The sequence below is a fragment of the Glycine max genome, chromosome 8 (genome assembly GCF_000004515.6).
Source record: "Glycine max cultivar Williams 82 chromosome 8, Glycine_max_v4.0, whole genome shotgun sequence".
In the NCBI taxonomy this organism is placed as follows: domain Eukaryota; kingdom Viridiplantae; phylum Streptophyta; class Magnoliopsida; order Fabales; family Fabaceae; genus Glycine; species Glycine max.
In genome coordinates this window covers 2,330,031-2,354,956 of record NC_038244.2, presented here as the reverse complement: position 1 = coordinate 2,354,956, position 24,926 = coordinate 2,330,031, and the positions used below count along the sequence as shown (strand labels likewise).

At 31.4% G+C, this 24,926-nt stretch overlaps 2 protein-coding genes across 3 annotated transcripts; one reads left to right on the top strand and one right to left on the bottom strand.

The window, feature by feature from the left end:
- The first annotated feature begins 5,673 nt into the window (after positions 1-5,673).
- On the top strand, positions 5,674-7,098 carry MYB127 (MYB transcription factor MYB127). The gene is made up of 3 exons (NM_001249011.1): positions 5,674-6,003; positions 6,328-6,524; positions 6,685-7,098. The coding sequence occupies exons 1-3, from the start codon at positions 5,718-5,720 to the stop codon at positions 7,003-7,005; spliced, it is 804 nt and encodes a 267-aa protein (NP_001235940.1). The 5' UTR covers positions 5,674-5,717; the 3' UTR covers positions 7,006-7,098.
- Positions 7,099-13,594: 6,496 nt separating this feature from the next.
- On the bottom strand, positions 13,595-22,885 carry LOC100788884 (K(+) efflux antiporter 4). 2 transcript variants are annotated; one of them, XR_415378.4, is made up of 21 exons: positions 22,427-22,885; positions 21,901-21,944; positions 21,252-21,310; positions 21,045-21,123; positions 20,823-20,884; positions 20,651-20,726; positions 20,485-20,559; positions 20,201-20,272; positions 20,020-20,103; positions 18,769-18,837; positions 18,066-18,143; positions 17,813-17,901; positions 16,909-17,005; positions 16,773-16,826; positions 16,335-16,430; positions 15,755-15,943; positions 15,581-15,658; positions 15,294-15,338; positions 14,659-14,748; positions 13,970-14,557; positions 13,595-13,869 (listed from the first exon to the last, which is right to left on the bottom strand). XR_415378.4 is itself a non-coding variant. In XM_003530421.5 (20 exons), exons 1-20 carry the CDS (start codon positions 22,668-22,670, stop codon positions 14,477-14,479), a joined length of 1,761 nt encoding a protein of 586 aa, XP_003530469.1. In that variant the 5' UTR covers positions 22,671-22,885; the 3' UTR covers positions 13,958-14,476. The 2 variants fall into 2 exon arrangements, 1 of the variants encoding a protein (XP_003530469.1); XM_003530421.5 differs by lacking the exon at positions 13,595-13,869 and having other exon boundaries at positions 13,958-14,557.
- Between the last annotated feature and the right edge of the window lie 2,041 nt (positions 22,886-24,926).

Genomic DNA, 24,926 nt, shown 5'->3' with positions numbered 1-24,926 from the left:
TTTCTCTTAAGGAATAGACCTAGTGTCTGGGTTCTGTTTGTTTTTTTTTTTTTTTTTTTCTTTCTGTTTCCTCCTCCTTATATAGGCACTATATAACTTACTCTTCGCGCTTAACGAATCTTTGGGCTTCTTGGTGGACCTTTTTTCCAATTTTTCGTCAAGGTTTTTTCTTCTAGTTTTTACATCAATTTTTTCTCTAAGACACTTAAAATTTTCTTCTTTTAAATTTTGTTAATAAAAAATAGTAAAGATATTAATTTCTTTATTATTTCATTAAAAACAATAATAAAGTAAAGAAATTACACTCACTTATTAATTTAAATTAACTAACAAATGTTATATTTCACAGTTATCACCTTGCAAACCATTTCAGTTCTCTTGTTAAATACTTTTCTTGCAAACTATTTCAGTTCTCTTGTTAAATACTTTTCTGGCTAGGTTCTTCTACATATATTTTCTATTTATACCAAGCTGTAGATAAGATTTTATACGTTTGATAAAAGAAAACATATATTTTAATTTCTCTAAAAAAAGAAACATATATTTTAATTTTTTTTACTGAGAAGTAACTCTGGACAACTTTGCACGTAAGGTGTGGAGTACTTATTAATCATTCCCATCCATAATTCTCAAGTTCATTGCTTGAATCCGGCACAAATAATTGGTTATTTTATAGAAGAGAGTGACAAATGAACAGATTAAGAAAATAACTGATTTTGAATCCTTGAAACATGAGGAATCTTTGGGAAACAATAAACAGATGGAAACGTATGCATTCTATATTTCTGTGTTAATTTCACTAGTCAATTATGCAGAGCTGTTTCCATCTTTCATTTTAAACTAATCGATATGTGGTCGATCGCAGATAAATTGTCAATTTAGAATGAGCTGTAATTAAAATGGAGAGTTAGATTTATGATAAGGAACGCGGGGACTTGTTAATTATCTACAGTGTTTTTCAATCTGCCATTTGCAGTAGTCTATTTTATCTCACGACTTTTAATTTGCCTTGTTTTTCTTGTTAGTAATTTTTTTATTGTTTATCCTAGCTAAAACAGAAAAACTTACTGTTTATAAGCTTCTTTTATGTTTTTCAAAGATGTGTGAGTTGTGTTATAAAATTAAACATTTTTTTATTGTTTATCATCCTAGCTCATAATTAATCTTCTTTTATGTTATTTTTTTTCAAAGATGAGTTGTGTTTGCACCATTTTTTTTATATGATTTTTGTTTAATTGTACTCATACATCATTAATGTCCAAATTTAGTTTATACAGGAAGAGAGAGAGAAAGATGAATCTCAGTGTGTATTTTAAGTATTCATTGGTATCTTAGTGATAATTACGCACTTAAACAATGATTATGATATTTAAGGCTGATTAATAATTGCTCACTAGCTATAAAGTATAAACTATTGAAATGATTGCTACAATGAAATTTCATATTGTATGAAATGCGCAAATGGACGGCCGAATAGAAGACCCATAGTTTCCTCATTTGCACAATCATTGTTGCTTAATTTTCCATATATGTTACTTTTGACTTTAAAGAAAGCGATTACTACTCGAAAAAGTACCTCTTTGCAAAGTTAGAAAGCCGCTTTGAGGAATCTTATGTATTAGAAAATTTAATGATTGTCAATATAACAAACATAAAGTATATATTATCGTGATCCTTCGCCTCCACCAAGTGGTGCCATCATTTGGTGAAAAGTTGCAGGGCTACTCCTACCTGGCTAGCAGTATCTTATATATGCAGCTGGGAGCTTGGATTAATTATTTTTGGAGAATCAAGTGCTTGTGCATTGGATATTCAGTTGAAAAACCTTTATTCTACTACTGGATCGATTTTAGTGATGCAATCTATCTTTTCAGCTAGATTGGCACAGTGACACAGTAATATATATAATTTTCTCAGATATATGGTCGAAAAAAGTAACTAATTACTGGCTATTTAATTATCATATTTTACACGAGAAAGGTAATGACGACTTTAAGATAATGTAATGATGATCGGGAGGGAAAGTGAAGAACACTTTAAAAGGATTTGTTTGGTTTAAATATTTAGATGAGAGAGGCTCAAAATTCATCCCTTCCAATATTAGAGGATTTGGAGATATTAGGAAAAAAAATACATTAGGTGTTGGATTAGACTTTAGAGCACATTTTAATGATAATTAAAATGTTAACATAAACTTCGTGACTCTACTTGAATAATATAATATATCAAATTAACAAATAACTATATTGATGTTGAGAATTAACATACATTACTAACAAATGTAAGTATTATACATAATCGATTAATTTTCATCAAACAAGAGTTATACAAATAGATTTAATCTGATGCCAAATCTTTATTTGTTAATGATTAATGACATTTTTATTTTTGAAATGAGGAGAAAGACACAATAAATAAACTGTGCTGATTAAATTATCCTTAACTAATTAAGAAACACATCTAAACATATCTTGAATCAAAGAGTGTGCGCACGTTATATATTAAGAAAATTAAAATAACAAACATTCAATAAAAAGAAAACTACTTATTATAAAAAAAATATTTAATATTTATTTTTTAAATAATTAAAAACATTTGGTATATTAAATATACTTTATCGGTATTAATTTTCACGTAATCTCTATATCCGTGGTTGATTTTGACCTGTGAAGCAACCTACCCCGTTCTTTACCTTTTGTCCTTTTCCAAATCCAATATATGTTTGTGAGTAAAAGGAGGTGGAGATGTAACCATGCCGGATCAGAATTGGATAGGATAATGATATTTTAACACAAGCTACATATATGCAAATGGATTAGTATCGTACTTTCACTAAAATTATATTCTATATTAATTATACTCGATCGGAAAGCCGAATGTAAAAAGTGCTCTTTGTACTTCAAGAAATCATGAACTAAATTATGATTAAACACTTGGTTACTGGATGCAACTCATTCTAGTGACGCACTGGTGCCCAAATATTGCTCTCAAATTTCATATGCCTTTTGGCGTTTGAGTGTGAGTGGAACTAACTAATGGTTTCAACTACATGTTATAAAACTAATACCTATAATTAATTAGCCAATCAATTAACGAAGCTTCATTTTTTAAAATCGATCTAACAAGATATAGATCGAAGATATAGATCGTTTACATTAAAAATACATAAAGTATCGTGCATGTTTAGCACACATGAAAAGGTACGAAAGAAAGTATATTGTGTGGGGCAAAATAGTTTGTTAAATATAGTAACTACATATTAAAGAATATTAATTAATATTTAGACCATGATTTGAGAGAAATTATAATAATTTCGACAATCAAATTTCTGCTAAAATTAGTCATATGATAATTATCAATATTTTTAGAGTGTGCTATTAATTTATTTTTTAAATCATAAAATCGTTTTAATTAAAAATAATATTTATTAGTTTGAAAGAACTTGAAATGTATGTTGTAAAGTTCTCTAAAATAATTAAGCATCGTAACAATTTTCAAGAAGATTCCTTTCTATGATAATGCCAAATGAGTCTCAGGTTTAGATGGCCGCATATATGGATGTATCCTCTGTCCTATAAATTGAAAGCTTAAAGAAACCTCCAACTTGCCTTCAACTCAAATTGTGTACTATTAATTCATGATCTGGACAGAAATTTTTAACTGTTTGGCCTCGCTATAATGATGATATTAAAATCACTAGCTAGGTTAGTAGGACTGTGTGCTAGCTTGATGAAGATAATTATCCAAAATTTCTGTTTTCATATGCAAACTTAATGATATATTATCCTATTGATCAACAGCAATGTCCTCATCAGTCATCACTTTTTTTTTTATCGAGTGATTCTAATTATGGCGAAGGGTACTGTATCCATTGCAAAACAGACGTGCATGATGTTTTTAAAGAGGCTTATTATCAATTTATTATCATATATTTTTTAATCACATTTTTAATTTTTTTTATCTTCCTTCATTCTTATCATATTTTATTCACTATATCTATCACTTTTTTTTCTTCGTCTCTTTCTTCTTTCTATGCAGAGACAGACTTTAAAAATAAGCAGGTATTCTTCATTTGATATTTTCCTTTTAAATATGATATAATTGACCCGAACTGGTCGCGGTTAAATACATGTAAAATTTATCTGAGAAGTAAAGTAATTACCTACATGATAGCAAAAATATGGGTAGTTACCCACACATTAGTACATATTTAATTATAATAATAAATATGCATGTGGAATGTATAGAAACCTAATAGACATTAATTAATCCTTATTATTTTCTGTCATACTTCAACTCGAATTCTCTCATGATAGGTGAGTTACTGAATTGTAATTGAACTAATACACAATAAGCTTCACATTCTGTATCTCTTGCAAATCTAATTAGTAACATTACAAGGACTAAGAAGTTAATAAATTGTATCACAATGACATAAAGCGATAAGCATAGCCCTTCTATCTTGCAAAGAAGTTAGTCCACTTCTCTACTATCAAATGTTTGAATAAAGTGGCCACCCCACAAAATGGTTTGATCTTTTGACTTTGAACAGTATAACCATGAATTTATATTGACTAGAAACGTTAAAATGTGTGTCGTAATGTATGAGTTGGGCTAAAAAAAAATAAGAAAAAATTAATCGAACTTAATAATTCTATGGAATTTCCACCATAAGTTAACTTAGGTTATATATTATTATTAATAAATTATTTAAAATAATATTTTATATTCTAAATATATGAATAAATTATACTACTAATGTTTCAGTTTAAATACTCTTCAACATAAAACCAAATTAATTAGGCCAAAAAACCTCGCTGCCGTTTTACTACCTGAATTCAATTCATACCACCCGACCCTAGTAGCTTAACATACACAAATATGGTTTCTATAGATTTAGCTGGAAAGTCAGAAATTTTCTGATGACGTTCACTTCACGTTATTTAAATAACAATGTGAATTTGTTGTACGTTTAGCAACTTCCTTCGAAAGAAAATTTTAGTTGACGGACACAACTTTCAAAGTCCACCTTTCCTATGATATATTTTTTTTTCTCAAGTCATACATAGACCTACCTATGGAGAGAAATTCCTGACGGTCTTGTTTTTACGCACTAAATCAATATTCCTGGGTTGAACAAGAATAAATTAGTATATGCATCATGCATGGAACTAATTAAAAAATATAAGTAATTAATTACATGTATGCATATATGTAAGTTAGATCTACCAAAAAAATATTGTTTGTTAGTAAATATTTATGAAAAATTTAAACCATAGATATATATGCAGTTCCCTTAATCACTCTGGTATGTATAATATATTATATCCATTCTTAAAATAATTTGCAGGGTAGCTGTATCCTTTATAGTCCCAGAGGACATAAATGCTCAAAATAAGATAAGGTATTCCTATCTTTATGATTTTTTTTTTATAAAAAAAAGAAAACAGGAAAATGTTTATAAAAATATCCAACAATAAACTATATCCATCCAATAAACTTCCGTGGGGTGTGACTCCATTGACATTAACCCCACACCTTACTCTCCATCATCATATATACCATCAAGACAATCCATTTTTTCTCCTCTCTCTCTCTCTCTCTCTCTCTCTCTCTCACACACACACACACACACACACACACAGAGTTTGGTTTTGATTTGAGGGGTGTGTGGGCTGAGAAAAGAATCTTTGTTGTTGAAGTAAGAATAATTAATAATGGGGAGGAAGTGCTCACATTGTGGAACCATAGGCCATAACTCAAGGACCTGCACATCTTTGAGAGGGGCTACTACTAGTTTCGTTGGACTTCGCCTCTTCGGCGTGCAATTAGACAGTACTAATTGTGTTAGCATCAAGAAAAGCTTTAGCATGGACTCCTTACCCTCATCATCATCTTCCTCATTCTCTTCATCAAGACTAACCATTGATGAAAATTCTGACCGAACCTCTTTTGGGTATCTCTCAGATGGTCTCTTAGCTCGAGCCCAAGAGAGGAAGAAAGGTATCTTTGTTGTTTCAATCTATCCCAATATATATGTGTCAGTACAAAATATGCAGTTTCTATAGCTCTTTTTTCCCCATTATTTTTAGATACTATATGAATTTGTTGATATATTATTTGAAATTATTGTTAGTAAAGAAATTATATATGCACTAGCTAGTGTCTTTTTTCCTGACTTTTTGGAAAATCTTTTGATTATTATTGTTGTAGTACTTTTCCTTCATCCCTATCTAGTATATCTACCATTTCGTTTTTTATACATATACCTATAAATAATCTAACATTGTTGTTATGCATTTTTTTTAATGCATATATACTTAACAGGAGTGCCATGGACAGAAGAGGAACACAGAATATTCCTTGTTGGACTTGAGAAGCTGGGAAAGGGTGACTGGAGGGGAATCTCTAGAAACTTTGTGACTACAAGAACCCCAACACAAGTGGCAAGCCATGCTCAAAAGTACTTTCTTCGATTGGCAACTATAGATAAGAAAAAGCGACGTTCAAGTCTCTTTGACTTGGTATGCATACATAACAATGAATTAATTTACTATATATTGCTTTTATTAATTAGCTACCTGATAATTTCACACTGAATGAATGATAAATGTTTCTCTTTAAACTGAAAAGTAATTCACTTTTCTTTTTTACTTTTCCTTTGTCGTTGAATTATTGTGGCAGGTTGGTAGCAACAAAGCAGGTTCTAATTCAGTTTCGGCTCATCAAAAGGATGAGTCTAAATGTGAAGTTAAGAATAATGATGCTGCCACTTTGTCGTTGCTAGGGCGTATAACTTACTTTCAACAAGAAAACAAATCATCAGAGTATAAGCAAGAAACATTTGATAATTGCTCATATCAAAGTCAACCAGGTGAAGAGCATCAAGTCGCAGTTCTTAATCTGGATCTCACTCTTGCAGCCCCCAAGGCAAAGACCCTGCAGGAACAAAATAAGTCATCTCCTTCTGCTCCATTTCTGCTTGGGCCAATTAGCGTGACTTAAACTGTGTCAAGTGTTATATATATTAATTGTATTAGGAATGTACCCTTTTATCTGTTGTCAAGTGTCAACTCGTGTAGAAGATCTTCAGGTCAAAGAAACACATTGTTCATTGCAGTAATAGTAGTGACTAGTCGTTATTAATTATATCCCTAATCCATGGAATAATCAGATCCCTTCAAGATATATAATACTCCATCATATATATATAAAGCAGTTGACTAATACTATACAACATATTTATATGCAAATCTCTGTGGAATCCAAATTCCAGCTAGTGTTCATTAGGTAATTAGGTTAAGTAATGAGATCATTCGTATCAAATTAATTGAATTAATTTGATTAAATATTGTGTTTTTAGACTTCAATAATGAAGTTTTTCCTTTCTGCCTTTTTCTTTAATTAAATTTAGCACCTTCACTTAGTGCCTAAACCATTATCAAGAGTATCTTTAAATGTGTTTCTTAACTAACCTTGTCATCATATTTTGAGCAAAGAACTCAATGAAAGATAAAGTATAATTAACCATAAAAAGGCCAATAATGTTAATGAAATGTAATATCAAACATTTGGAAAAGAATACTCTAATTCATTTACATAAGCCTTATATAACTAAATTAAAATGAAAAACTTTTATTCAAATTTGTTGATAATTTTTCACAATATTAAAGATCGCTAATACCACAATTTAAAACTTTGATTCCAATATCAAAGTAAAGGTTTGTTTAAGTAGCGGTTTAGGAAGAATGAACTAGTTATGAACCATTTTATTTTTAAGATGAATAATGAAACCAAATTAACCCACACGTTTAATTTGATTCAAATTTTCATATATATATATATATATATATATATATATATATATATATATATATATATATATATATCCAGACTAAACAAAGCTGAGAAGACCCCTCAAATAATCCCTGCAAAGTTTTTGTTTGAATGTAATTATTTATAACTAATAAAATTTATTTATTTTTATTTAAAACTTAATTGATCTCAATTATTAGTTATTTACAACTTGGAGAAGAAATTCTTTGATTTCTTATTTTATAGTTTTTCTCTATATATGTGAATATATTATATTGAATCAAGTGCTTGTGGATATTTTTAATATAAAAAGAATTTCAATTATTATTTATTAATTAATTTATTCTGATAGTATTATTTAATAAGTATAATAATTTATCAATTGTTTATTTCATTAAATAATGTGACATATAGATATCATTATGGAATTATAACTGTGCATAGAAATTATAAATGTATATAAAGGTTTTTGATATGAGGCGATCGAATTTTGATTCTGGAAGGAGATTTTGCAGATTCAATATTACTACTGCTGTCTTAGAGCTGGCGTGTGGCTTTAGTTCAGATATTATTCTGCCTGTGTTAGTAATTTCAAAAATCCCTTTTCCATTGTTTTGTCCCACACGAGGAGGATTTTTCCCTCAAACAGAAAGGAAAGGGAACGTACGTGCGTAGCACTACTGCAAGTTGAACTTGAACACTAGGTTCTAGACTAGTAGTTTTCTTAATTTAACATGTGGAGTTGATTTGAGTGTTTAACAATACATCAAATTATACTCCTTCAATAATAGTTTAGATATCTTTCGTAAGTGTGGTGCTAGCTGTTTTTCTTTCAGTAGCTCCCAAGCAGCACAGTGGAAGAAGTGTGAGTTTTTAGACAACCACAACAATCAAGGTTTTAAAAAATGTTTTACCATCAATTTTGGCCGTAACATCAAAGTTTTTAGAGTCTCCATAATTATATATATGATTGCATTCGTATTTTGTTGGTAATTTTTCACAATATTAAAGTTCGCGCTACACCACAATTTAAAACTTTGACTCCAATACTCAAAGTAAAGGTTTGTTTAAGTAACACGTACGGTATAGGAATGAACTAGTTATGAACATTTTATTTGTAAGATGAGTTAAGGATTTTTTTAAAATACCTTATCAGTGCTCTTTATTTTTCTCTTTCTTTATATTACTTTATTATATATTTTATTTCTGTAACTGGGTGTCAAATAGTAAATCTGATGTCCAAAAATCATTTTTGTTATAAGATTGAAGTGAAAGTGGATAACAAGCATGACAAATGTAGCTCAACTACTTGGTACATCTAAACTTCCTTCTTCTGTGAAGTGCAGGTCTTTGAGGGGTTTTAAGACTAAAAATAAGTATGGAATTTGCATACGTACGTACGTAGCCATAAACTTTATTTGGTGAAGCATTTTTGGATTAATTGTTTTCTTGCTGCAACTTTTCAGTCATTATGATTTCTGAGTATAATAAGTAACAAATTTAATGTTTTTGTAATGTAATGAATAATTAAGCTGTTTGGAAGTGACCAGAAGGGCGACCCCTCTCAGGCAAATTTAATTTATCCATACCCCAATATATCTGCATTGGCACTATATACCATATGCCTCTTCTCACATCACAATTCACATTCAAGATGATGTAGATGTGCAGCTTTTAAGAAAGAAAGCATATGGCCCCCCACATAGTGAACACGGACATTTTTGTCGTCACCGTAGAATCGCTGGCTTTTCATTACTCAATAGTAACCTGCTGGCCCAGAAATAAAGTAAAATAAATGAAATTCCTAAATATGCCAAAATTTGAATCTTCTTTATTTGGAAGAAATTATTACCTTGGCTGGATCTCTTCCAGTTTGACTAATTTCTCAACTCTATTAATTATATGCATGCTTCCACTTATAAATTTGTAAAAAACCTAGATAATTTTCAACAAGTCCAAAATTAAAGGAGTTATACCAGCTTGTTCAAGGTTTATATTGCTAGCTACGTGTGAGCTTAGTTGGTTGGATTTGATAATGCTCTTATCATCAGCATATAAGCGATCACTTGATTAAATTTCACTTGGCAGGGAAAAACACAATTAAAGCTACGGGTTCATTAAACAACAATCAAAAGTTCCATCCTTATTAGTAAGATATATATAGTAGCATTCCTTGTAAGGCAAAATTGTAAAGGCATGGAATTTTTAGTCAATATTAATTTAGTCCAATTATTTTTACCGATTATTAATTTCTCTGCGCCTTCTAGCATAATATATAGTATGCTTTTCCACAATTATAATTAAAATATTTTTCCTAGAAATTGTGTTATTGACTTGACAGAACTCGCGTATCTTATATACGATATGATTGTCATTAATTTTAATTACAAACAATCGGTGGATCTATCGGCTGACTTTTCATTTTGATACTTTCAACCAGATATGTTTTTCTTGGTTTTACACTTTTGATAGGAAAGTGCAAACAACTTGGTAAAGAATTAACAATCCGATTTATTTTTTCTCATATATTTAAGCATCTCGTTTCTACTTCAATCACACGGCAGACATGAATAGATTTTGGACTGTTTAATTATTATTTTTCGTTAATTAAACTAATATCTATGAAGTATTATATAGTCCAACATGAAAGTATAAATAAAGTATTGTTCATGATAGAATATATATATTTGTGTGACTAAAAACTGAAGCACATCCTGCCATTTTGATTATAAATATGAGGATAAGGATAGGAGGGAAATAAAGCGCGTCCACAAGATTCTGTAGATAATATATTCCAATCAAACCCTTCTAGGACTTTCTCTGTCCGGAAAGTTCTATCACTTTGTGTTAATTTGTTCAGATCCATTCACGAGTTGTTGAGAGAGAATTTCTTGGATGCGAATATGTTACTTTTTCTTTGGATTTCGCATATTGAAAGTACTTCTCAAGAACATTTATGAGAATCCATCCGAAGTTTCGGCATATATGATAGTAATTTACGTTTATACGCAACAAGTTACAAATTAATATAATGCCTTCAGTCTACCAATTCCAATTTCTGAAGAATGAAGAAACTCCTTGATTCATACAAGATCGACCTTGAAATTGATGTAGAGATTCCTATTCATTTGTGTGCACTATACACTTATTTATAAATCATATATTATTACTTTGACAGATGAAATATTTAAGTGACATAAGAAATAATAACAAAATTACTTAATATAATTAATTGACTTAGAATATGTACGATTTAATAATATACAAGATTTTCTTTATTGATAAATAACGTCAACCTCACTATCATAAAGTTTGAAAAACTCACTATATATATTCGTCTGTTTTTATTTCTTTGATTGAAAATAAAAATATTAATAACTTTTCCAGCTTAAATAAGAACGCTATATTTGTTTTTTGTATGGTTAAAGCTCTTGCATCTTAACTTGAATTCTTGGTCTTTTTGGTCTGCGCCTTTAAGTCAGCGGGTTAAGCTGTCTCAGACTCTCAGTTCTTACCTTATTGGACCGTTAAACCTGCTCATATATTTCTTCCAGGAAAATGATCAATGCTTTAGCCTTTTAGGGTTTACGCATGTGGAAACAAAAAGAGATACAAACAAAAAGAAAAAGTAAACAAATACCGTAACTGCTTCTAGTTAAAGATACCCTGACTTTAGAAGCGCGAGCAAAAAAAATTAAAATCTCACCATTTACTTGATTGAAAACACTATAAACCAGATTCAAAACACAGTATCACAGTGCAACTAATTGCATCTAAGTTTAAACATGCATCTCATCATTCAACTATCATTATTTTATGAATTTTATCATTTAAGTATTTTTTTTAAAAATTTATCACTTAAATTGTTAATTTTTACACACCCAAGCTTATTATTTCTGAATTTTACTATCACCTAAAATTTTTTATTTTTGTACACTTTATTATTATGTTGATAACAAAATAACATTATTTCAAAAAAAAATATAACTTTTTGAGTGATACGTCACTAACCGTAAAATATGAAAAAAAATTAAAAACTTAAATAATAAAAATTTGATGATAAAATATGTAATTAAATCTTTCATTTATTACTTACAAACTAGAGTCATGTAGTTGTAAATTGTCATGGATGCAATCAGGAGGAGGTATAACTAATATTAATATTATAAGAAAAAAGAGTGAAGAACAAATCACACCAATAATAATTTTAAGAAAATTATTTGACTCGTCAAGTTATTTTTTTGAAATTTAATGATTAAAATTAATAATTTTCTTAGAATTACTTTGCTAACTTGATCCCTGCTCGAGATCGAAAGGAAAGAAAATAAATTTTATGTAATAATAATGATAGTTTAAATAAAGTAACCCAGTAAGCACAAATGAAAGGATCGAAGAAAAACTGAGGGGCGGCATCTCGGGCACGGTCTCCCTTGAAAAAAAAATATGGGCAGCGTAGCACAGCACTCATGGAATTATCTTGACATAATATACAAGGACCACCATTTTTCTTGGGGGAAAATAAATATGCTGTCATGTGATCTCCACGGACGCATACCTGCTACTTTCTTCTGTTAATGTCATTTTGAATACAATACAAACACACCAAGAAGTTGATACCACAAGCCAGCTCACGCCGGATCAAAATTACTTCACCTATCGCTATCCATCACAAAACATCACCTACGCGTTCAAAAAGTAAAACATATATATAAATCTGCAAATAATTATAAAAAATATATATTTCAACTTGTTATGTAATATTTGATGATCGTAGATGTGAATTGTGCGTAAGAATTAAACTTGTGTGTTTCTTTTTGAAATATGAAGATATTTGGTTTGGGGAGTGGCACCCAGATTGAAAGCACGTATAATATTGGGCCAATGGGAGGCATCCACTAACACGGTTTCTGAGCAGCAATGTCCTCCTCTTCAGTTAAAATTCAGAAATAAATGAATTAGGGGAGGGACCACTACACAAGTGGAGATATTGAGGTACGTACGATTCCCTTTTGGTTGATGTTGATTTCTGAATCAACAATGGACAAACATGCAACCTGCTGAATAGTGATTGCATTTGGAAGACACCAACGTCACCGGGCTCGCCACCATTCATTCTTAATATGATATGACAGCACATGTTTATGCTCGATCTATATATATATATGATAAACATGGGATTTAAGATGCCAAAAACATCAAACCAAACCCCTTCCGGTAATTATGTTAAACTTCCTGCAATGCGTTTTGTCGTGTCCGTAAATTTTGAATGCTTGGCTGATGATCACCATGTCCTCACTGTCCCTGTGTATCAGCACGTGCACGGGAGATAAATGTTTATCTAGTCTTACATACACCACACATGCAGTTAATATAATGTAGTATTATGTTTACCTGTATGCATACTCTAAATCATATTAAAAATAAGAACCTACAAAAAACAATAATATTAAAAATAAGAATCATAAATTATCAAGTATGAAAAATTTATTCAATTTTACGATAACTAGCTGTTAAACTAACCAATGTTTCTGACTGATTAATAATGCAGAACTTTTTATAAAAAAATTTAAAAATAATGGTAAATAATTTTTAATTTAAAAATCGACAATATGCTCTTTTGAATTTCATTAGGTTAACAATTTTCAAATTACCAGATCATAGAATTCCATTCCAAACAATCAAGTAACAGAGACGTGAATAATTCTTCAAACGAAAAAAAAAATGTTTTTTTGGGGGGGAAGAACGAAAAAAATGTTAACATAATAAGATTCCGTCTATATACCCAAAAACTAATGCCATTAAAATTCAAGTGCAGAACAGTAAATCTACTTGAATACAATAATATTTTTACAATCCTATTTTTAATACCATCCCTACATTCCCTGTTTTGTGATAAAAAATTGTTACCCTAGAAATTTAGGATGTTGGACAAACATTATTCCAACAAACTTGAAACAGACGCTGGTCATTTATGTTGACTCAAGAAAAGACCAGCTGTTTCATGGGCGGTGATGAGAGAGATTACCGGTGACTCTCAATAGCCGATGAGGTTTGCTGCACAAAGCATTCCACGTAATTAACAACCAATTAGAAGAAATGAACGGCAAATCAATTTGCATTTCGCTTCATATATAAAATAATAAAAATAAAATACCTTCCGCTTCCACTAACCATTCAAAAGTTTATGAACATGATACATTTGACTTTGATGACTGCCTTAACGTCTACACTTGTACAGGGACAATTTACACATTGAAAACTTAACCAACCCAAAATTTTAGATAAAATAAAAGGGGAAAAGTTGAAGGAAAAAAATTCAAGAGGATTGCTTCTAAAATGAATTACACTATCAACTGCAACTACAGATTCCTTTATACACAAAAATAGGCCATTCAAGTTAATAACATGGCCCAGGTTACTAGGTTAGTGGATGGATGGATCCGGTTTAAACTCCTGGTCCCCTTGGCCTGCGTTTGCCATTTGCATTTACTATTCCAGTGCGTGTTCCGAAAGCAGACAGTATACAAAGTATTTTGCAACGAAAAATAGTTTCATTTAGTAGTAACCTTATTTGCACTCTTTAGCACCTGCCCTCCTTAGTACGAGAAACCGTCAAGTAAAGCCCGCAAATTTCTTTTTTGCTTCATAATATACTTTGATATCATGAATCATGAGAGCCTTGAACCATTAAAGGAATACGCTTAGCACTGTCTGCGCGAAAGCTGTCCCCTTTAAATGCAATCTGAGAGTAAAAACATATTAAAGATCCTCAAGAAATTGAAACAACAAAAACCTATAAAAAAAAAAAATTTAATCATTTCAGTTCCTAAAGCTGTAAGTTACCTCCCCCGGACTATCAGGAGGGAACCACCGCAACAATGCACCAAGATGGACAACAGCAGGAATTAGCTTGAAGAGCAAAGGTGTAGTCACCTGCACTATTTCTGTTTGTGTAAGCTTCAAAATCTCTAAAAATATTGAGCACTTAATACTCAACACATCTAGATTACCCATGAAACTGGCTATAACATTCAAATCAAAACTGTGCACAATAATTTTGCATAGGAAGGCCCAAAGTTTTACTTGTGATAGACTGCTTAAACTTCACTCAGATTTACAAGTTATATGATAACTGCTCGTACATGTGTATGCAAACAGGTCAAATAAAGATGAATAACAAACAAAATTTATATACCTAAAACACATAATACGGTTCACTGATACTGGGTAGCTGAATACCGTGCAAGCTAATGACAGACACTGTGCCCATCAACATGCTTTCAGATGAAAAGGAATGTTTATCATATTTCTTTACATTAAAAATGTTGAAACATTATGTGAGAAAAATGGCCATGGTATGTGGGCTTGAAATAATAGTTTGGCATAGAGTACGTGCAAGTGCAACTTGCAAGCACTTCATCGTGGATATAGATAGCCTAATAACCATAATTCTAATCTATACAACAGTCCATACATACCAGACTAAGAGCAGTTGTTCCAAGGAGCAATAAGTACAACTTTCCCTGCAGTAAGAATCAGACATTCAGTTTATGCATTTAATAATAGCTGCAGAAACAATGCAATTACATTCACATTAAAAATGATAATAAGCACTACCAGAAAACTGCATATTTTTTACATAAAATATATATCCATTTTTGTGTTAAAATTGTTTCCTAAAATGCAGAAAGATAAATTTCACTGTCTTCATAAGCATAAGCACAACAAAGTAGCTAAAATGTTTGTCTCGAAATGAAGCACATACCTCAACTAAATGAAGATTTGAAGCACGACTGAGAAGAACAAAGGAAAACTCCCCAATTTGAGCCAGGGACATCCCAACCTACGCATGTGGAATAACCTAAGGCTCCTCCGTCGATGAAATGTATGATGTAATCAACAAGCAGATGTAATTGTAATAACTGTTGTCAAATCTTACAAGAAGTGAAGTCTTGTTGTTGTATCCAAACCCCTTGACAACAGATGCAGTTACAATTGTTTTTATAATGATCACCAATATAACAGCTGCCAGTAAAATGTCAACATGATTCCAAAGGAAATGGACATGTATAAGCATCCCAATGCTGGCCAAGAACAGAGCAGCAAAAAAGTTGCGAATTGGTTCAACCTACAAACATTACATTGAGTAAGCTCAAATAACTACAGCAAAACACGAATCATCTCAAAACTTATGTGCATGTGCTTCAAGAAGGTTCTTTGAAATTCATTTGGGTGGACCACCCCCACTTTACAGGCATCCATGATGAAAATACAAAGTGGTATGAAACAGAATACTCAAACATCCCACTCCATTAAAACATGCTAAACAAGAGAAAGAACAACTGAATACCCACAAAGAAAAAAAAATGATAAATAACAAATAAATGATTCTCCTCAAACTGTTGGGTTGGAGAGTTAATACAAACTACACCATCGGAAAACTTCTAAAAGCTCCCAAAAAACATTATATAGTAAAAATAGCAACTACAAAGAACATAGGTTCTAGGACAATGTCTTACTTGTTCAAGTGTATGTTGACCAAGATCTGTTGTTGATATCATTACTCCCGCAGCAAAGGAACCTAGTTCAAGGCTTAAACCCAACTTATCGCTACACTGAAATGAAACAACAAATTATTAAAACATTTTGTTGAAGGAACACAAGTTGTTTGGACTTTATAAATGTATGTATAAATAAGTGTCAAGCATGCACGCATTTTAGCAATACAAGTTGTCTGGACTTTATAAATGTATGTATATATAAGTTTCAGGCATGCATGCATATAAGCAATCCCTCGGATTCAGAGAAATAAAGTTCGGTGCATGCTACACATCAAGAGAAAACAACCACAGACTTGTCCAAGATTAAGGCTATTATACAGTGTAGATAATAAAACAGACTTCACAAAAGACATGGTTTGCCAAGTAATGAAGACTAAGACTTGATAGAAGTCATACCCAAGCAACAAGTAGGCAGAATGCCACTGATGCCAACTGATAAAGTTCATTGGTCTGCACCAAAATAAGAAAAAAATCAGTTAAAAACTAATGCATAAACAAACATTTAACAACAGAGCACAAGGCCTATCTTCACCTGAGAGGATAAGCTTATCATAAGCTTAAGGAGCCATGGCACACAAGTACGAGATAATATGGTCAAAATGGCCAAAAATGCAATTAAGATCACCAACCTGAAACAACAGAATTATTACCAGAAAGAATAACTGACTGAAACAAGCATACAACCAAGTAGGATGAAGAAAGTTAATATCATCATCAGCACAACAAGTAAAGCTGACTGCCTAATAAAATTCAACTAGAAAGTGAGTATATATGCTATTATTTTAATTTAGATTTTCAGGGATAGAATATAAATTTTTTTATGACATTCATCAGGTCCTCATCTCATGGTCTCTTCAAGGAAGTCTTCCACGATCCATCCCAAGAATGCAAAAGGAACAAAGCTTAATTCTATTCACAACTAGGGGCGAATTTGTGTTCTCTTTTATATGTACACCTTAATAATAACTTTTTTTTATAATTATAATTATAAATGTTTTATAATTTCTTATAGAAGACTTTTATAATATCATAATATAATAGTGATATTAAAATAAGAAAAGACCAGGGAAATCCATGCACTACAATGTTTCTTTTGATAAAATTTACAATAGAAGGCATTCAAGAAGTGTAGTAGAACTTAATGTTAACATATCATGCTCGTTAATGGCTAAAAGGGGCCAAGCACACCAAAATTTCTCATTTAACTTGCATCTTCATCTTAAATCTCATAACAAGCAAAGAATCAAAACTATAAGCAGAATATCTTTTGTTGACCCACAAAATATATGTTGAATTGGCCACAATGGAAAGACAAGATGAGAATACAATCTAGCTGCATTGGAAAACCTTGGGGTTTAATATCATATGCCATAGATCTTCATAAACTATGGAGAGATAACATAAATGAGGGACAATCCATCCTACGATTAACTTACGACTTAGTCATGGATACTACTCCCTGAAGAACACCTGATGTTCCACCCAAAACAGGAATCAGTGCAAAGAGCAATCCAACAGCACAATCCTGAAAAGAGCCAATAATTTCAAACATTTCAATAAAAAAAATGTGAAAAAAAAAATTAACAAGGAATATCAGTGTCATTGATAGCATTAGTCTCTAGTCTTTTTGCACAAGTGGCAGAAGTAATGTTTCAGCCATACATGTGCATTCATTAATACAAAAACTACCTGCAGTATCAAAGTTCCAATTGTAACCTGACCATGAAGGCCATTGACACTATTCCTTTCCATTAAGAATTTCAAGACCTATGGATCAAAGAAGAATGAAAACAAATTTAAAATAACATTAACAGTAATGTGCAAATAAAATCTTTGAAGATATGCGAGTGACACCAAAGAAGAATGATAACATTTAGAAAAGAAATGATCATAGAAAGAGCTTAGTACTTTAGGTTTTTCATCTACAAGAAAACTTCACTCAACTTCTAGTGCATTGCACAAGAATTTCTCCTCAGTCAAACACTAAATAGAACTGTATCCTTTATAACATTCTAGCCATAATCTTCGTTTTCTTTTTTTGATGAAATAAATCTTACTAAAGGATTGCAATATTCGCATCACTGCATCAGTAATCAATATTCACATCAGCAATTTAATAACACTTAGCTGAAACACTATGACGGCTGTACAGAATATAGAAATTTGAATCACCAAATCTAATCCAAGTGCAACCAGGCAATGATTGCAATAGTATATTTCAACAATTAAAGTGCAGGCATAGGTTACTTAAAATACTATATGCCTGCAGATAAATATTAAACAACATAACAAGTTCATTGTCCAACAAAGCTTTAGGCTTGTAGTCATACTTGAGATGTATATCTAGAAAAAGAATAACAGAAAACATCTAACAGTGTGATCGGAAAATTACCACAGCTGTTGAAGACATGGATAGAAATGCACCAACAAATATTCCTTCAGATGATTTACCACCACATAACTGCAGGTAGGATTTAGGTGCATTTATCAGAAATTCACTGACACCAAAGTGGAAAACTTTTGTAATAAATAAGAGTACAAGACAACATCAATTGTTTCACTCAATATAATGCCTCTAAACCAAACCATGTTCCAAGCAAACTATTTTAACAGTGTCTTATGGTCCTGTATCAAAATAAATTTGATAACAGGGTCAATTGACCCATAATACATTAGACCAATAAATGCAAGTCACTGATATACCAAAGATCTGAACCTGTGTTGTGTGTGGCCTGTGTGGGTTAGGGGGAGAGAGGGGAGAAAATTTTTAATGTGTAATTGGAAAAATGATCCATGTTATTATCAAAGTCTCAGCATGATATCAATTTTATATGATCAATGATGTTGCGGCCCAAATGCAGAATGAGGAAGTCCAGCATAGGCCCAAGAGGAGTATTAAGCCAAACTGTGAGACTGGATATGTCTATTACTGATATAGGCAGAGTAATGTTCTAGGGGAGGCTTATGTGAGTCTCTGTTAGTGAGTGTGGTCATTCTGTTAGAGGGATAATTCTGTTAGAATAAGGCAATTAGCCTAGCTATTGCCTATATATGGTTGTATTTCCTTTTGTAGAGATATGCTGAATATTGTCTGATTCCTCTCTCTTGTTATTCTTCTTTGGAGGTTTCTCTGTCCTCTAATGCAGAGAATTTATTACACATCACAATTTGATCTGTAAATAAAAAAAAAAAACTTAAACAAAATTATTAGGGAAATGGAGAAAGTTGTTGAGAAATAACTCTAAATTGAAACAGCAAGATTACTGTATCAACCTAGGAAACTTTCAAGTTCCTTCCCATCAATTTTTTTTATCTAGTTTGATCTCATATTACATAAAAATATTGTGGCAGCATACTCTTTTTTCTCGCCAATTCTCACAATATTCCCTCTGAGATTTCAATTATTTACTTCATTGTTCAAGACAGGTCTCATATTAGAAGAAAGCCATATCAATTCATCGTGCTCCATACATAAATCAGTAAATCTTTTCAGAACTGAAACAAAAAGTAAGCATTATGGGCATTATGAGTTTGTGGTATAACAGATAACATGATGTTTTGAACGTTATGGGTTGCAAACTAGCAAAGCATATTTATAACGAATTAAATTTTTGCAAACTATTTGAAGAAGTAAAAGGCATACTGAAGCCGTTATTCCACACAAGCACATAAATAAGAAAATTTGGAGTAGGCCTCCAAGAATAGCCACTGCTCGAACAACTCGAAGCTGCAAGCATGAAAGAAAGATATACATTATATATGGCTGAGCTAAAAATATACAAGTTTAAGCTAAAAGGAATAAATAAATTAGTATACAAGCCAACCTTTGTTGTTGAAAACTCTAAGCCCAATGCAAAGAGCAAAAAGATGACACCAAATTGAGCAACTGTCTCAACCTGCAAGGAATGAACACAATATGTGAAATTACTAGGAGATAAAATAGATGACATTTAAATGATAACTTCGTTTCAATATGTCATATAGAAAGAGATTATCCATGACATCATGATCACACAATGATTTTATTTCTGGAAATAATGTGGAAGGTAAAAAGAAAGGGAAAAGAATCATTAAAATACATAATAAAAGAACTGTAAGGGTAACATACTTGGACCATTTCACTAACAAAACTCAAACCTCCTGGTCCAATGATTGATCCTGCTAGCAGATATCCAGTCATCACCTGCAAGTTGGAATGATGGATGATCCCACTTTTAAGAGGTATATGGTAGAGATATCTACTGAAAACAATAAAGCTATGTTTGTAACCAAACCGGTTGTCCAGCACAAGCAAAGGCAATGCCACCACAGGTTGCAGAGACAATGACAACTACAAGATCTGATATCAATCTGAAAATATGGCATAAAAAAAGGATAAGCAGACTGACTAGTTAGTAGTTACAGCCACTCACATGAAAGAAAAAAGGATAGGAACAGAAAGTAAACCTCAAGTCTAATTGAAGAACAGGATACTTTGACTTGGGATTGGATATGATAAAGACATTGTCCTGAAGTTGAAACAATTAGAAAAATATAAAAAATTAAATTCACATCTGAGAAGAGTGGTTTCATGCATATCGTGATGATGTGTGTGGTAGTAAGTGGTAACAGAATATTATTACACTGTCTTTGAAAGGCTTAAACTTCAAGAGCTTGAATCAGACATACCTTTCGATCTATTAAAGTTGGCATATCCTCTGCCCTATTCTCATTATCCAAATTAAAAACATCATGGAACTGAAATGACCTGATAAAATACTTAACAAATGTCATAAATACTGAAAATAGTTAAGGCAATTGCATTAAATTTTAAAAAGGTTCCCTCTTGAAAAAAAAAAACCAATCCTTTTGATTCTACAAGAAAGAGGTGCATACTTTTCCTCTTTGCTCTCATTTTTCTTGGGCTTAACTCTGGCAACAGTTTCCAAAACAGCCTGATACATTAAATATATCATGAGAAGGACATTACATCACAAGTCTTTTCATGGGAAAATAATAAGTCACATATATAAAATCCAACAAAAATCAGAAGAAACGATAGTTATGAAAAGGAAGTAACCAAGACTCAGGTCCCCACCCAAAAATTCATTATCCCAGAGAATCTAAAACACAAAGTTGACACATCAAAAGTGAAATTTGAACAAGTTATCATCAATTGTAACTTCTGTCCTTGAATCAGCTTAATGCTCTTCCAACAAATTATCATCAACATACTTTTGTATGTGTTTTGATTTCCATTTGGAGCCTCCAAAACAGACTTTTACACCTTCCAAAGGAGAAAATGAAAAAGCAAGATTTATCATTGAGTTCAACGCCAGTTTGTGTTGGAGTGGACTGTTCTCCAAACACACTGTTAATTCCTGACCAGATTGAACTCTAGCCTAAAACTAGATACCTATACTACCAGAATTAGGTTGCTAGAGTGCTACACTCTTTGCCCTCACTCTCAGGGTTGCTTCACCTCTGAAAATCCAATAATTCAGGAAGCAAATAAATATATCATTTAAATCAGTTCACCACATACCTGCTGTTCAGCAACACTGTTGTTGAAACCACGAGGATCAGTACCTGCAAAAGAGTCAGGGAAGTTCGCCAATTGCATTCGTTTGAATAAAACTTTCCACAATGCTACACGTGGTTCGTCAAAGATTCAACAAGTTTCATGCTAACGTATCCACGTCAAAATATTTAGAAGTCGACAGCATTTCAATGGTTTTCCATCATAGAGCAAAATTTAGCAATAACGTTTCTTCTCCTATCATGCATCACGCAAGATTCTAATCACAGTACACATTACTACAAGAAGGTTTCAAAGAATAGAGAATTTAAATCCAGTAGCGCCTCAATATCACATGAAGAATCAGGAAATTGCAGAAAAACGCATCCAGAGAAGTGAAATGAAACTCCAATTGAACGGCATTTTCGAAAATTCACATTGCAAAGGCAAGCAAAACCACGATCCGAGGAGTTATAGGAACCGAATTAAACGAAAAAATGTAGAAACTCTTGAACATTAAAAACAGAAAGTGAGAGAAGGTAGATCTGCGAACCTTCATTCTGCTCATTATCGGGGAACTCTCTTTCGAGAGCCCGATCAATCATGTTGGCGAAGCTACCATCGTCGGATCTCGCAAGCGAGGCATTAAGGAGGGCGGTCGCGTTGTCTCCGGCGAGGAGAAGCTCCGTATCGAGGTCGGCGTCAGCGGCGAGGAGAGAGAAAGTGAATGAGGGAAGACAGAGAAGCAGATCGCAGAGAATGAGAAGGCTGAGAAGCGCAGGTGACGTTAACTTCATCTCCCAGACTCAGAGAGAGAGAGCAATGGAGGAAGTGGTGAAACGACACCGCTGGGAGTTAGCAGCACCGTCGTGTTTGGCGCGCGAATTGTTTGTTTATCTCTTACACGCAGAAAGATGCGACAGAGGGGTTGCGTTGTGGGTTAGAGTGCGAGTTGGAAAGTACCAAATGGTCCTCGATGTTCCATGTTGTGAAAATTGAAAAAGGAGGTTCAAATTCGAACGCAAGGATGGATGGCCAAGTGCCAAGTGCCATGCACAATGAGGCGCGTGTGTGTCACTGAAAAGCCGAGATGCTTAGTTGTGTTTAACTCATGCAAGGAACGTTGCCAACAATATACCAACACCACCAAGAAGCAAGGAACTGCACTTTTTTGCTTAATATTTTCACATTTATTGTACATTCAAAAATTCCCCTTTTAACATAAATTTCAAAGTTGAATTTTAAAATAAACAAAAATTATTTTTATAATTATATTTTATCTTATTAATTTTTATATAAATTATAAATTGACATAAATTTAATGTGTTAATACAAATATTTTTTATAAATTAAAATATAGAGGAGTTTCAGTAAGAAATTGAACGGATAAAATATACTCCATCTTAACTATTCCAATGGAGAAAAATAATCCAAGAAAATTAAAGAATAAAATAATGTGTGTCATCTTATTCATTAATGTAATGGGACGGCAGATCAAAATTCTATTAATAAAACAATAATAGTGTATATAAACTAAACTAAATTCTATTAATAAAAAAATATTAAAAATACGTGATAGATAACTTGTTAATAAAGCATATATTATTATTATTTTATTTTGTCCAACTATTATAATTAGAATCTTTGGCTCACCGATAAAACCTTAAGATATTTCATAAGCTTTATTCTTTTAAATTAATTATGAGATTAATTTATAATTCAAGACTTAATTATACTTAAAATTCATCATCTCTATATTATGTGATAATAAAACTCAACTACTTTCTCACAAACTCAATCTCAATGTATTCTCAACTAATTTACTTATTGAGTAAGTATATACTATTATTTAACTTAAGGTATTAAAAATTTGCAAACAGTTTTGAATACTGAGATATAGATGTCCAATAAAGTTGGAAAGGGTGATAAGAAAGTTATTTTTTATTAAAAATGTAATTAATAAATAATTATTTTAGTTTCTAAAACTAGAAGATGTTAGTAGTATTTCATTAGCCTCTAAAATAAATAAATAAAAATATATCAAATAAATTCTTAAACAGTCATATAAGATTTTAAATTTAATTACCTATTATTATTTCTTAAACATATGTCAGTTATAGTCTGATTCACATATTTTATTAATTTTAAATTTATGTAAATATTGATTTACACATTTAATTTTTTTTTATTTTCTACAATTTAAAGACGAATACAATAACACCTTACAATTTTAGGATTAAAATAATTATTTACTCCAAATTTAATTGAAAAAAGTATTAATTATCCTCTTAAACAATTTAGTACTTCAACAGTCATCCAAAATTTTACAAGAATATATTTTTGCAATAATATATTTCATTGCTCTTTTTTGCAATAATATATTTCACTTGGAGATTAAATTTTAATTTTTAAAAGAATTAATTTAAAATTCCTTTCCCAGTTTCACCAAATCTCAACCATACATTTGCTGTGTGAACAATGGAAATTATTGTATGAGAAAAAAGATTATACAGCGTGAAAAAAAAGTTTTGTATCATTATTCAATCAAAATTTATCATATATGATAAGATTATTTATTTTTATGATAATTACTTTAAAGTTCATATCAACGATAATTTATTATTAAATAATAATATAAAATAATTTTGTGCATAACCATTAAACTCTTATTGTATACATCAATGCACAAAATAGTCTTATGTGATCCTTAGACAAACTCTCTGATTTGTTAGTTTTTCCTCCTTTCCTTGCGTGGGAATATTCACGAGATCAACTGTATTTGGCCATCGAACAAATCATCCAATTCAAAGTTTGACTACGGATAAAGAAAGACATTACTTGCAAAGACACTAACTCTGAATTGAACAAAGTTCTAAGGATAGATGATAAATGGATCCAGTTTGAGGCTACTCAAAATATTTCATATAGTGATTTTATCCTCAATATCGAAAACTTGCTATTGACTTTAAAATTATGGTGCCGGGTTCCTAGGTTTTACTGACAAAATAAACTAATTTAGTTGCTTGCAGATAAATGTTATAAAAGGACATTTT

Bases quoted from the DNA above. Each gene is read 5' to 3' on its own strand.
- MYB127 (NM_001249011.1), top strand. From the start codon at position 5,718: ATGGGGAGGAAGTGCTCACATTGTGGAACCATAGGCCATAACTCAAGG. The intron at 6,004-6,327 runs GTATCTTTGTTG...TATACTTAACAG, and splicing joins AGCCCAAGAGAGGAAGAAAG to GAGTGCCATGGACAGAAGAG. The intron at 6,525-6,684 runs GTATGCATACAT...TTATTGTGGCAG, and splicing joins GTTCAAGTCTCTTTGACTTG to GTTGGTAGCAACAAAGCAGG.
- LOC100788884 (XM_003530421.5), bottom strand. From the start codon at position 22,670: ATGAAGTTAACGTCACCTGCGCTTCTCAGCCTTCTCATTCTCTGCGAT. The intron at 21,311-21,900 runs GTATGTGGTGAA...TTAATGTATCAG, and splicing joins ACAGTGTTGCTGAACAGCAG to GCTGTTTTGGAAACTGTTGC. The intron at 20,273-20,484 runs GTATGTTACCCT...CATTCCTTGCAG, and splicing joins TTGTTAGTGAAATGGTCCAA to GTTGAGACAGTTGCTCAATT.